Consider the following 12,894-nt stretch of genomic DNA (forward strand, 5'->3'; position numbering starts at 1 on the left):
TGAGTTGGCTGAGCCTCCTAAACAATCAGGTTTATACTTACCTGCTTTGTGCCAACCACCTTTTCCCGGGTACCCCCGCTGCTACCTATGGGGGACACTTATCCAGGCTCGCTCCCGGACCCCGCTGCCTGCATTATAGAGTGGGGGCTCCTTCGTCACTGGCTTTGATTGACATTGGCTCCTGCTGCCTCAGAAAAGCCTGTGAGACCAGGAAGTGAAGAGAGAGAGTGCTGGATTGAATGAAGACTCAAGTAAGTATAAAGGGGTGAGGGGGAATACTACTACCAAAACATATGTAGCTCAGCCAATATTTTTACCGCCCCCAACCGCAAGTGTAAATGAGGCCCACTGCTTTTGGCAGCCTCTGTACCTTTGCTTTAGTTACAGATGTGTTTTACCTTAGTGCAAGGAATGTGCTAAAGTGATATTAAAGGCAGATCTAAAAAAAAAACCCAAACATGTCATATTTACCTGCTCTGTGCAGTAGTTTTGCACAATGCGGCCCCGATCCTCCTTTTCTTGGGTCTCCTATTGGCGCTCCTGGCCCCTCCCTCCTGCCTAGTACCCCAAAGCAAGCAGATTACTATGGGGGGCACCCGAACAGGCTCACTGTCGAGCCACTGCTCTGCATATCTACTCACACACTAGCGTGGCTTGGCCCCGCCCTCCTGTCTCTCATCTTTGGCTCACTGGCTGTGATTGACAGTAGTGGGAGCCAATGGCTCCTGCTTCTGACTAAGACAATGAGGAGGAAGAGTCCCAGTAGAGATGCTGCTCTTGTGCACATCTGGATTGCAGTAGGGCTCAGGTAAGTATTGGGGAGGGGGGGCTGCTGCACACAGAATGTTTTGTACCTTCACTTTGAGCCTTTATAACTAATTTAAGGTAAAAAAATATTCAGGCTTTATAAACACTTTAAGCTGCAAAGCGGATGTACATATGCCACAGCCATGATGCTATACTCCATGGCAGTGACAACAATTTGGCGGGCAGTACCATCAGCTGGACATGACCCAGTCAAATTAGACTCATTTAAATATGTGACAGTCCTTGCCTCCCCTCTGAAAATCGATCTACAGTGGACTACTTTTCAGAAAATGGTTGACAGATGATGAAGAGGTGACATGTCAATGTTAATGCTCCACCACCGTGCTGCAATCGTAAGCACTGCACATGGTCGTGGGACAGTTGTGGCGAAGCCACACAAATTTGCATTGGTCACGTTTGGCAAGGGTAACGCCTGCCAAATGTAACATGCTGTTTATTGTTGCTGCGTTCGTGAAGTACTGTATCGCATATGTACAGCCCCAGTGCTCACCTATGTACAAGGACCTTATGATGACTAAAGCCTTGTCCAGTGAAGGGACATAGTTCACATTCATGCTCTGAGGATAAATATACGTCAAAGGATACCAACCTACGTGTAGACAAAACCTCAAGGGAGATGTGGAAGGAAAACTGTAATTCTTTCAAAAATGGTGAAGAAGAAATCTGTTTCTAGCTTGTCTATTGGTCATGGAGACTGAAGATGTAGGTGAACACCATCAGTCACCCAAGTCTGCTGCATGTATATATCCAAAATACTACGCAGGAGATCCAGAGCATATCCAGGCCTGGTGTTACCCTCGCTAGTGTGGGGTATTCAGAAAGTACACAAGACTACAAAACAATTATTGAGCAGCATTTAAATTTTAATAAAAAGTACAGCTCATTCTTTCTAGAAAACCTCCATGACACCTCCTCAGTCTGCAGGTCTTCTAGCTGAAGGGTGGTAGCTGCTTCATCTGCAGGGCACAATGAGCCTCTTGTATCTGGGTGAACCCATCCAAATACCAAGTTTGATTTGTCAGATCAAAACAATTTACCAACAACTATGCAGTGCTGGGGCCTACCTAAACAGTCCATTCAAAATAAGTCCAATGAAGTATGACGTATATCCGTCCTTCTGATACAACCTGTTCATCTGAGGTAAGCCATAGATGATATGATTTTCCACAAATTGCAGGAAAGAAAATCGCTCGATTCCCTCATCAACACACTCAATATTGATGGAGGAATGCCTCCCACAGCGCTATTGTGTTCTGCCGGTGGGGAGCGGTACCGGCTGGCAGAACACGCTTGCTGCCTGCACCTATAGCCACCGGCACTAATAACATGCAAGAAAAAATCCAACAGGCTGGTTGAACCCAAGTCAATCATTGGATTAATTTCAGTACAACCAGCCTGCCCATAGATGGATCGAATCTTGGCTGGTCCCTGCTGACGCGGCCCAGATTCTATCCATTTATGGCAGTTTAACAACAGCAGTATGTGATTTGTGGCTACCCTATGTGACAACATCCCAAAATATCACAGGCATGTGGAACGTTTAGCCCCCGTTCACACCAATGCGATTTGGCATGCAATTTCACAGTTCAAAAATCGCATGACGAGTAACACCCTATTTGTGCCTCTGGAACAGTTTAATTCGGTGCGACTCTGACTTGCACCGATTTTGAATAAGGTTCATGCACTATTTTTGTCAATTTCATGTGCAACTTGCATTGACATCTTTGGATGGGAATCTGCTGCTCTTGCCCCCCTGCACGCTAGCGGTCTTGTGCATGGACTGTTCCTGATGTCATCATGCCCAAAGACTGGGTCTGAACACAAGGATGGTGGGAACAGTCTACCACTGGATATGGGGGAGTGCTATTTTCCAAAGGATCAAAGGATTGGGTAAGTAATCTCTCCAGTGGCGTATTCATTGAAGAAGAGAGATGGCCGACCACGGCTGCAAATACCTGTGCGGTGACGTCACACATAGGCTTATTATGGGGCGTTCATTGCTGACTGCCCCTCCTCTAAACTGAAGTTGATCATGTGACTGTAGCACAGCGCTTTCAGAATAGAAGAGTATACAGATCTTTCCTGTAGTTAAAATAGACTTAGAATGGGGTAGGAGTAGATTTCACTCCTTGGTGTCGGCTGCATATATGCGGCCTCTTGGCAGGTTGTCCTTATTACCGAGGCTGCATATACCTGATGTTGTCATGGAGGAGTGGAAGAGGACTCCAGTTGGAACCTGTGAAGCTCTGGTGAACTCCATGCCCAACAGGGTTAAGGCAGTGCTGGGAAATAATGGTGTCCACACAAAATATTGACACTTTGGGCCCAATTTGGACATTTTCACTTAGGGATTTACTCACTTTTGTTGCCAGAGGTTTAGACATTAATGGCTGTGTGTTGAGTTATTTTGAGGGGACAGCAAATTTACATGTTATACAAGCTGTACACTCACTACGTCACATTGTAGCAAAGTGCTATTTCTCCAGTGTTGTCACATGAAAAGATAGAATAAAATATTTACAAAAATGTGAGATACTGTATATATATATATATATATACAGTTGCAAGAAAAAGTATGTGAACCCCTTGGGATTACGTGGAGTTTTGCATGAATTGGGCATAAAATGTGCTCTGAACGTCATCTAAGTCACAACAATAGGAGAACACAGTCTGCTGAACATAATACTACACAAATATTAGATGTTGCCATGGTTTAATTGCACATAACAAATAAACATTCACAGTGCAGGGAGGAAAAAGTATGTGAACCTTTGGACTTAATAACTGGTTGACCCTCCTTTGGCAGCAATAACCTCAACCAAACGTTTCCTGTAGTTGCAGATCAGACCTGCACAACGATCTGGAGTAATTTTGGACCACTCCTCCTCACAAAACTGTTTCAGTGTAGCAATATTCTTCGGATGTCTGGTGTGAATCGCTCTCTTAAGGTCATGCCACAGCATTTCAATCGGGTTGAGGTCAGGACTCTGACTGGGCCACTCAAGAAGGCGTATTCTGTGCTGTTGCAGCCATTGTTTTGTTGAATTACTTGTATGCTTTGGGTCATTGTCCTGTTGCATCACCCATCCTCTGCGGAGCTTCAGTTGGCGGACAGATGGTCGTATGTTTTCCTGCAAAATGTCTTGATAAACTCTGGAATTCATTTTCCCATCAATGACAACAACCCGTCCAGGCCCTGAGGCAGCAAAGCAGCCCCAAACCATGATGCTCCCTCCGCCATGTTTCACAGTGGGGATGAGGTTTTTATGTTGGTGTGCTGTGCCTTTTTTTCTCCACACATCGTGTTGTGTGTTCTTCCCAAACAACTCAATCTTGGTTTCATCTGTCCACAGTATATTTTGCCAGTAGTGCTGTGGAACATCCAGGTGCTCTTTTGCAAACTTCAAGCATGCTGCAATATTCTTTTTGGACAGCAATGGCTTCCTCCGTGGTGTCCTCTCATGTACTCCATTCTTGTTTAATGTTTTCCTTATTGTAGATGTGTCAACAAAAATGTTAGCATGTGCCAGAGATTTCTGTAGGTCTTTAGCTGACACTCTGGGATTCTTCTTTACCTCATGCAGCATTCTGCGCTGTGCTCTTGCAGTCATTTTTACAGGACGACCACGCCTAGGGAGAGTAGCAACAGTGCTAAACTTTCTCCATTTGTAGACAGTCTGTCTTACCGTGGACACATGAACATCAAGGCTTTTGGAGATACTTTTGTAACCCTTTCCAGCTTCATGCAAGTCAACAATTCTTGATTGTAGGTCTTCTGAGAGCTCTTTTCTGCGAGGCATGGTTCACATCAGACAGTGCTTCTTGAAACCAGTAAACCCAAAACAGGTGTGTGTTTTTTAAGGGCAGGACAGCTGTCAGCAACACATCCAATATCATCACACTGATTGGAGTCAAGGTTGGCTCCCTCCTGTCTCCAATTAGCTCTGGGAGAAGTCATTAAGCTAGGGCTTCACATACTTTTTCCTCCCTGCACTGTGAATGTTTACATGTTATGTGCAATTAAACCATGGCAACATCTAATGTTTGTGTAGTATTATGTTCAGCAGACTGTGTTCTTCTATTGTTGTGACTTAGATGACGTTCAGAGCACATTTTATGCCCAATTCATGCAAAACTCCACGTAATCCCAAGGGGTTCACATACTTTTTCTTGCAACTGTATATATATATATATATATACAGTGGGGATTGAAAGTTTGGGCACCCCAGCTAAAAATTTGTATTAATGTGCATAAAGAAGCCAAGGAAAGATGGAAAAATCTCCAAAAGGCATCAAATTACAGATTAGACATTCTTATAATATATATAATATATTATAATATATATACAAAAGTTCGATTTTATTTCCATCATTTACACTTTCAAAATAACAGAAAACAAAAAAATGGCGTCTGCAAAAGTTTGGGCACCCTGCAGAATTTATAGCATGCACTGCCCCCTTTGCAAAGCTGAGACCTGCCAGTGTCATGGATTGTTCTCAATCATTGTCTGGGAAGACCAGGTGATGTCAAGCTCAAAGGTTTTAAATGTCCAGACTCATCTGACCTTGCCCCAACAATCAGCACCATGGGTTCTTCTAAGCAGTTGTCTAGAAAACTGAAACTGAAAATAGTTGACGCTCACAAAGCTGGAGAAGGCTATAAGAAGATAGCAAAGCGTTTTCAGATGTCAATATCCTCTGTTCGGAATGTAATTAAGAAATGGCAGTCATCAGGAACAGTGGAAGTTAAAGCAAGATCTGGAAGACCAAGAAAAATATCAGACAGAACAGCTCGCAGGATTGTGAGAAAAACAATTCAAAACCCACGTTTGACTGCACGATCCCTCCAGAAAGATCTGGCAGACACTGGAGTTGTGGTACACTATTCCACTATAAAGAGATACTTGTACAAATATGGTCTTCATGGAAGAGTCATCAGAAGAAAACCTCTTCTACGTCCTCACCACAAAAATCATCGTTTGAACTTTGCAAACGAACATATAGACAAGCCTGATGCATTTTGGAAACAAGTTCTGTGGACCGATGAGGTTAAAATGGAACTTTTTGGCTGGAATGAGCAAAGGTACGTTTGGAGAAGAAGGGGCACAGAATTGAATGAAAAGAACCTCTGTCCAACTGTTAAGCATGGGGTTGGATCAATCATGCTTTGGGGTTGTGTTGCAGCCAGTGGCACAGGGAACATCTCACGAGTAGAAGGAAAAATGGATTCAATAAAATTTCAGCAAATTTTGGATGGTAACTTGATGCCATCTGTGACAAAGCTGAAGTTAAAGAGAGGATGGCTTCAACAAATGGATAATGATCCTAAACACACCTCGAAATCCACGGGGGATTACATCAAGAGGCATAAACTGAAGGTTTTGCCATGGCCTTCACAATCTCCTGACCTCAACATAATTGAAAATCTATGGATAGACCTTAAAAGAGCAGTGCGTGACAGACAGCCCAGAAATCTCAAAGAACTGGAAGACTTTTGTAAGGCAGAATGGGCAAAGATACCTCAAACAAGAATTGAAAGACTCTTGGCTGGCTACAAAAAGCGTTTACAAGCTGTGATACTTGCCAAAGGGGGCAGTACAAGATATTAACTCTGCAGGGTGCCCAAACTTTTGCAGATGCCATTTTTTTGTTTTCTGTTATTTTGAAAGTGTAAATGATGGAAATAAAATCTAACTTTTGTTGACATATTATAAGAATGTCTAATCTGTAATTTGATGCCTTTTAGAGATTTTTCCATCTTTCCTTGGCTTCTTTATGCACATTAATACAAATTTTTAGCTGGGGTGCCCAAACTTTCGATCCCCACTGTATATATATACACATACATACACACACTATATTGCCAAAAGTATTGGGACACCTGTCTTTACACGCACATGAACTTTAATGGCATCCCAGTCTTAGTCCAATATTGGCTGTCCTTTGCAGCTATAACAGCTTCAGCTCTTATGGGAAGGCTGTCCACAAGGTCTAGGAAGGTGTCTATGGGAATGTTTGACCATTCTTCCAGAAGCGCATTTGTGAGGTCAGGCACTGATGTCGGATGAGAAGGCCTGGCTCGCAGTCTCCACTCTAATTCATCCCAAAGGTGTTCTATCGGGTTGAGGTCAGGACTCTATGCAGGCCAGTCAAGTTCTTCCACCCCAAACTCGCTCATCCATGTCTTTATGGCCCTTGCTTTGTGCACTGGTGCGCAGTCATGTTGGAACAGGAAGGGGCCATCTCCAAACTGTTCCCACAAAGTTGGGAGCATGAAATTGGCCAAAATGTCTTGGTATGCTGACACATTAAGAGTTCCCTTGACTGGAACTAAGGGGCCAAGCCCAACAACTGAAAGACAACCCCACACCATAATCCCCCCTCCACCAAACTTTGCACATGGCACAATGCACTCAGGCAAGTACCGTTCTCCTGGGAACCACCAAACCCAGATTAACAGAGAAGCGTGATTCGTCACTCCAGAGAACATGTCTCCACTGCTCTAGAGTCCAGTGGTGGTGTGCTCTACACCACTGCATCTGATGCTTTGCATTGCACTTGGTGATGTAAGGCTTGGATGCAGCTACTCGGGCATGGAAACCCATTCCATGAAGCTCTCTATGCACTGTTGTGCTAATCTGAAGGCCACATGAAGTTTGGAGGTCTTTAGCTATTGACTCTGCAGACAGTTGGCGACTTCTGCGCTCTGTGCTCTTCAGCATGCACTGGCCCCACTCTGTCATTTTACATTGCTGTTGTTCCCAGTTGCTTCCACTTATTGTTATAATACCACTAACAGTTGATCGTGGAATATTTAACCCATCACAATATCATGCTTGAATTCACTGAGCTCCTGAGAGCGACCCATTCTTTCACAAATGTTTGTAGAAGCAGTCTGCATGCCTAGGTGCTTGATTGTATACATCTGTGGCCATGGAGGTGATTAGAACACCTGAATCCAATGATTTGGAGGGCTGGCCCAATACTTTTGGAAATAGTGTGTGTGTGTGTGTGGTGTGTGTATACAGTATCTCACAGAAGTGAGTACACCCCTCACATTTTTGTAAATATTTTATTCTATCTTTTCATGTGACAACACTGGAGAAATAGCACTTTGCTACAATGTGACATAGTGAGTGTACAGCTTGTATAACATGTAAATTTGCTGTCCCCTCAAAATAACTCAACACACAGCCATTAATGTCTAAACCGCTGGCAACAAAAGTGAGTACACCCCTAAGTGACAATGTCCAAATTGGGCCCAAAGTGTCAATATTTTGTGTGGCCACCATAATTTTCCAGCACTGCCTTAACCCTGTTGGGCATGGAGTTCACCAGAGCTTCACAGGTTCCAACTGGAGTCCTGTTCCACTCCTCCATGATGACATCACAGAGCTGGTGGATGTTAGAGACCTTGCGCTCCTCCAACTTCCATTTGAGGATGCCCCACAGATGCTCATTAGGGTTTAGGTCTGGAGACATGCTTGACCAGTCCATCACCTTTACCCTCAGCTTCTTTAGCAAGGCAGTGGTCTTGGAGGTGTGTTTGGGGTAAAGTCTCCAAAGGGAGGGTATCATGCTCTGCTTCAGTATGTCACAGGACATTTTGGATTTCATGGTTCCCTCAATGAACTGTAGCTCCCCAGTGCCGGCAGCACTCATGCAGCCCCAGACCATGACACTCCCACCACCATGATTGACTGTAGGCAAGAAACGCTTGTCTTTGTAATCCTCACCTGGTTGCCACCAAACACGCTTGACACCATCTGAACCAAATAAGTTTATCTTGGTCTCATCAGACCACAAGACATGGTTCCAGTAATCCATGTCCTTAGTCTGCATGTCTTCAGCAAACTGTTTGCGGGCTTTCTAGTGCATCATCTTTAGAAGGGGCTTCCTTCTGGGGCGACAGCCATGTTGACCAATTTGATGCAGTGTGCGGCGTATGGTCTGAGCACTGATAGGCTGACCCCCCACCTCTTTACCTCTGCATCAATGCTGGCAGCACTCATACATCTATTTTCCAAAGACAACCTCTGGATATGACGCTGAGCATTTGCACTCAACTCCTTTGGTCGTCCATGGCGAGGCCTGTTCTGAGTGGAACCTGTCCTGTTAAACCGCTGTATGGTCTTGACCACCATGCTGCACCTCAGTTTCAGGGTCTTGGCAATCTTCTTATACCCTAGGCCATCTTTATGTAGAGCAACAATTCTTTTTTTCAGGTCCTCAGAGGGTTCTTTGCCATGAGGTGCCATGTTAAAATTCCAGTGACCAGTATGAGAGAGTGAGAGCGATAACACCAAATTTAACACATCTGCTCCTCATTCACACTTTTTGTCCCATATGTGATTTAAAAAAAAAAGATTTTTTTTTTAAATGGAAGTTACACACAATCATATAATACCCCCAACATTTTTAGGGCCCCCACCCCCACATATGTACGCATGCACAAACGTAAAAGCACATCATCGGGTGCCTACACATGAAAACGTGGCTTGAGATACACGTTACATATCGCCGCGCATGTCAGAATGAGAGCAATAATTGTAGCACTAGACCTCCTCCATACACTATACTGATGACTTATAAGGGGCTTTAAAAGCGTCGCCTATAGAAAATATAGGGTACTAAAGTTTGTTGCCGTTTCACAAGTGTATGCAAATTTAAGGTTTGACATGTTGGATATCTATTTACTCGATGCAACCTCGTCTTTTATATTTTTCAAAAAAATTGGATAATATATTGCTTTATGTGCCCTAAAATTAACTTAAGTGTATTATTTACTGAAATTTTGTGTTTCCTAGACTTTTGTGATAATATCATGTGACATAAAAAATTGGAACTACCACTATTTTATTCTCTAGGATCTCTGATTTCACAAAATATATAATTTTTGGGGGGGTTTGTGTAATCTTCAGCCCTAAAACGATTTTTTAAACGTGTGCAAATAATGCAAAAACAGCTTTGGCAGCAAAATGGGTAAAGGATAAGCCGGACACTTCCCTTTCCTGACAAGCAGCCAGTCGGTGCTCACTACACTGCAAGGGGAGGATGAGATATACAGCGCGATGCTAAAAATATTAAACGTTTAAGTCGCCATAAAACCCCTTTTTTTTTTTAAAAGCCCCAGAAATTACTTAAAATTTATTTAAATAAAGTTTTGGTTAAAATTTGTTTTTTTATCAGGACAAGTAGATTGGGACAACGATTTAGTCCCCGGACAAGTAGTTTTTTCAAAAATTTCTACACCCCTTGGGTGTACTCACTTTTGTTGGCAGCGGTTTAGACATTAATCACTTGCCGATAGCCAAATGATGGCTTCACCGCGGACGAATGATGGCTTCATATGACGTCCTCCCAGAACGCACCTTCCCGTACGCCCCCAGGGGTGTGCACCTGGCGATCTCTGTGATCGCTGTGTCCTACAGACACAGGTGATAACATGATGTGGTAAAAGGCCAATCACAGCGGCCTTTTACCACGTGATCAGCTGTGTCCAATGACACAGCAGATCACTGGTAAATGCAGTTGCCAGTTATCGGCTGCACTTTCCTCACGCTGTCACAGTGTAAGGAAAGTACTGCCGATAACTGGCAATTGCCAGAGGACAGATCGGCACCGATCATCAGGGCACTGATGATCAGTGCCCAGCAGTGCCACCCACCAGTGCCGCCCACCTGTGCCCAGCAGTGCCGCCCACACGTGCCGAGCAGTGCCACCCACCTGTGCCCAGCAGTGCCACCCACCTGTGCCCAGCAGTGCCTAGTGCCACCCACCTGTGCCCTGCAGTGCCACCCACCAGTGCCCAGTGTCGCCCATCAGTGCCACCAATCAGTTCCCCGCAGTGTCACCTATCAGTGCTGCCCATCAGTGCCCATCATTGCAGCATCATCAGTGTCAGCTCAGCAATGCCACCTATCAATGCTGCCTATCCGTGCCACCTTATCAGTGCCGCCTATTAGTGCAGCCTCATCAACGCACATCAGTGAAGGAGAAAAATTACCTGTTTGCAAAATTTTATAATAGAAACAAAGGACTGAATTCAAAGACACCCCGAAAATCAAAGTGAAAAAATTATGCAGCAGGCTAGTGCATTTTGCTGAAATTTCATTGCAGCAACTCAAAATGGTACTCAGTAGTTTGTATGGCCCCCACGTGCTTGTATGTATGCCTGACAATGTCGGGGCATGCTCCTAATGAGACGACGGATGGTGTCCTGGGGTATTTCCTCCCAGATCTGGACCAGGGTGTCACTGAGCTTCTGGACAGTCTGAGGTGCAACCTGGTGGCATTGGATGGACCGAAACATGATATCCCAGAGGTGTTCTATTGGATTTAGGTCAGGCGAGCGTGGGGGCCATTCAATGGTATCAATTCCTTCATCCTCCAGGAACTGCCTACATACTCACGCCGCATGAGGCCAGGCATTGTAGTGCACCAGGAGGAACCCAGGACCCACTGCACCAGGGTAGGGTCTGACAATGGGTCCAAGGATTTCATCCCAATATCTAATGGCAGTCAGGATGCCATTGTCTAGCCTGTAGATGTCTGTGCGTCCCTCCATGGATATGCCTCCCCAGACCATCACTGACCCACCACCAAAACGGTCTTGCTGAACGATGTTACAAAAATGTCATTGATCTCCACCTGTAAAGCCATTCCTGTTTTGGGGGTTGTCTCATTGTTGCCCATCTAGTGCACCTGTTGTTAATTTCATTAATACCAAATAAGCTGAAACTGATTAACAACCCCCTCTGCTACTTAACTGACCAGATCAATATCCCAGGAATGTCATTGACTTGATGCTGCACTCTGATTAAAAAGTGTTCCTATAATTTTTTGAAGTGCGTGTGATAATTTTTTAGAGGGGGGGGGGGGGCACACCTATGGTCTATAGGTATTTGCAATATATATGATGGAAGCTAGATTGTATTGTATCATTGGTCCCTATTTCCAGCATGCAGCCAGTGTTGCTTTGTACACACTCCATGCAGATCACTCACCCACACGCCTGGACAGCCCCAGCTCGTCGTTGAGCCACTGGCAGATAATATCTGACATGCTGGCGGTATCAGAGACCCTCTCTCCCCGGAATCATCACGGTGACCAGCTCTCTTCTCTCCCTTCACATATACAGCACCCTTGCCAGGCCGCGTCCCGTCTCCATGGCAACCGGTAGTCAGGCAGCTGTTACCAGGGCCGCGCTTTGCACTATAGAGATGGGCGCTCTGCCGAACGGGACCCGCTGCGCTGGAGCGCCACCTGGCGAGGGACTGTAGAAACGACCAAGCCTGCAGTTGTAGGGAAATGCATTGCTAAGGAGTTCTGAGTGTCATGTTCTTTCCTTCTTCTTCAATAAAGTTTATCTAAACCCAAGAGCAAAACATTGCAATGTATCACAGCTCAGCAGTTGTTAGGCTACATTCACGTGCTGTGTGTGTGTGTTGGGAAAGCATACAAAATGGCGCACTTTCACAAACCGCACTTTAGCAGATGCGCAGCCGTGCCACCCACGCATCTCTCCACGCATGCAGGATTTAGCAGAAGGGTCAAGGACTGTGTCTCTCACACGTAGGGCAGCCCATTTTGGGCGGCTATTCCAGCACAGTCCCACCGCAAGGGATGACACAATGCTTTGTCTCCTACATGCAGGCCTGGTGCTAGATGATTCTGCATCCTAGGCAAGACCAGCTACTTGCAGCTCCCCCCCCCCCAAAAAAAAATGTTTTCTTAAAACAGTACAAAATATTAAATCAACAAAACATGAAACTGCTAAATTTCTTTTAACCGCTTAAGGACTGCCATATAGCAGATATACCGCTACAGGGAGGCATTTGTGCACAGAATCACGTATATATACGTGATTTAGCATTTCTGAGTAGGGGGCGTGCATGAGCTGCGCATGCGCTGTACCCATGCTGCCATTTGCGGTCGAGGATGCCAATCCCCGGGTCCCGGACACTAATTACTTGCTGACGCCCGGTAATTATCGAGCATCTCCAACAGGGAGGAAGATTGTTTTGTTTACAAACAATCTTCCTCCCTGTCAGCTCAGTACAGCCA

General features: G+C 45.0%; 1 protein-coding gene across 1 annotated transcript in view; it reads right to left on the reverse strand.

Annotated features, from left to right (window-relative positions):
- Positions 1 to 11,989, reverse strand: part of SPEF2 (sperm flagellar and cilia associated 2) — a 176,670-nt gene extending 164,681 nt beyond the window's left edge. The window contains exon 1 of the mRNA XM_089689433.1: positions 11,835 to 11,989. Within this exon, the coding sequence (XP_089545559.1) occupies positions 11,835 to 11,892 (58 nt within the window). The 5' untranslated portion in view covers positions 11,893 to 11,989. The remainder of the gene's footprint in view (positions 1 to 11,834) is intronic.
- Between the last annotated feature and the right edge of the window lie 905 nt (positions 11,990 to 12,894).

The sequence above is a fragment of the Staurois parvus genome, unplaced genomic scaffold, assembly GCF_062004578.1.
Source record: "Staurois parvus isolate SC_StPar_1 unplaced genomic scaffold, SC_StPar_1.0 ptg000475l, whole genome shotgun sequence".
Classification (NCBI taxonomy): domain Eukaryota; kingdom Metazoa; phylum Chordata; class Amphibia; order Anura; family Ranidae; genus Staurois; species Staurois parvus.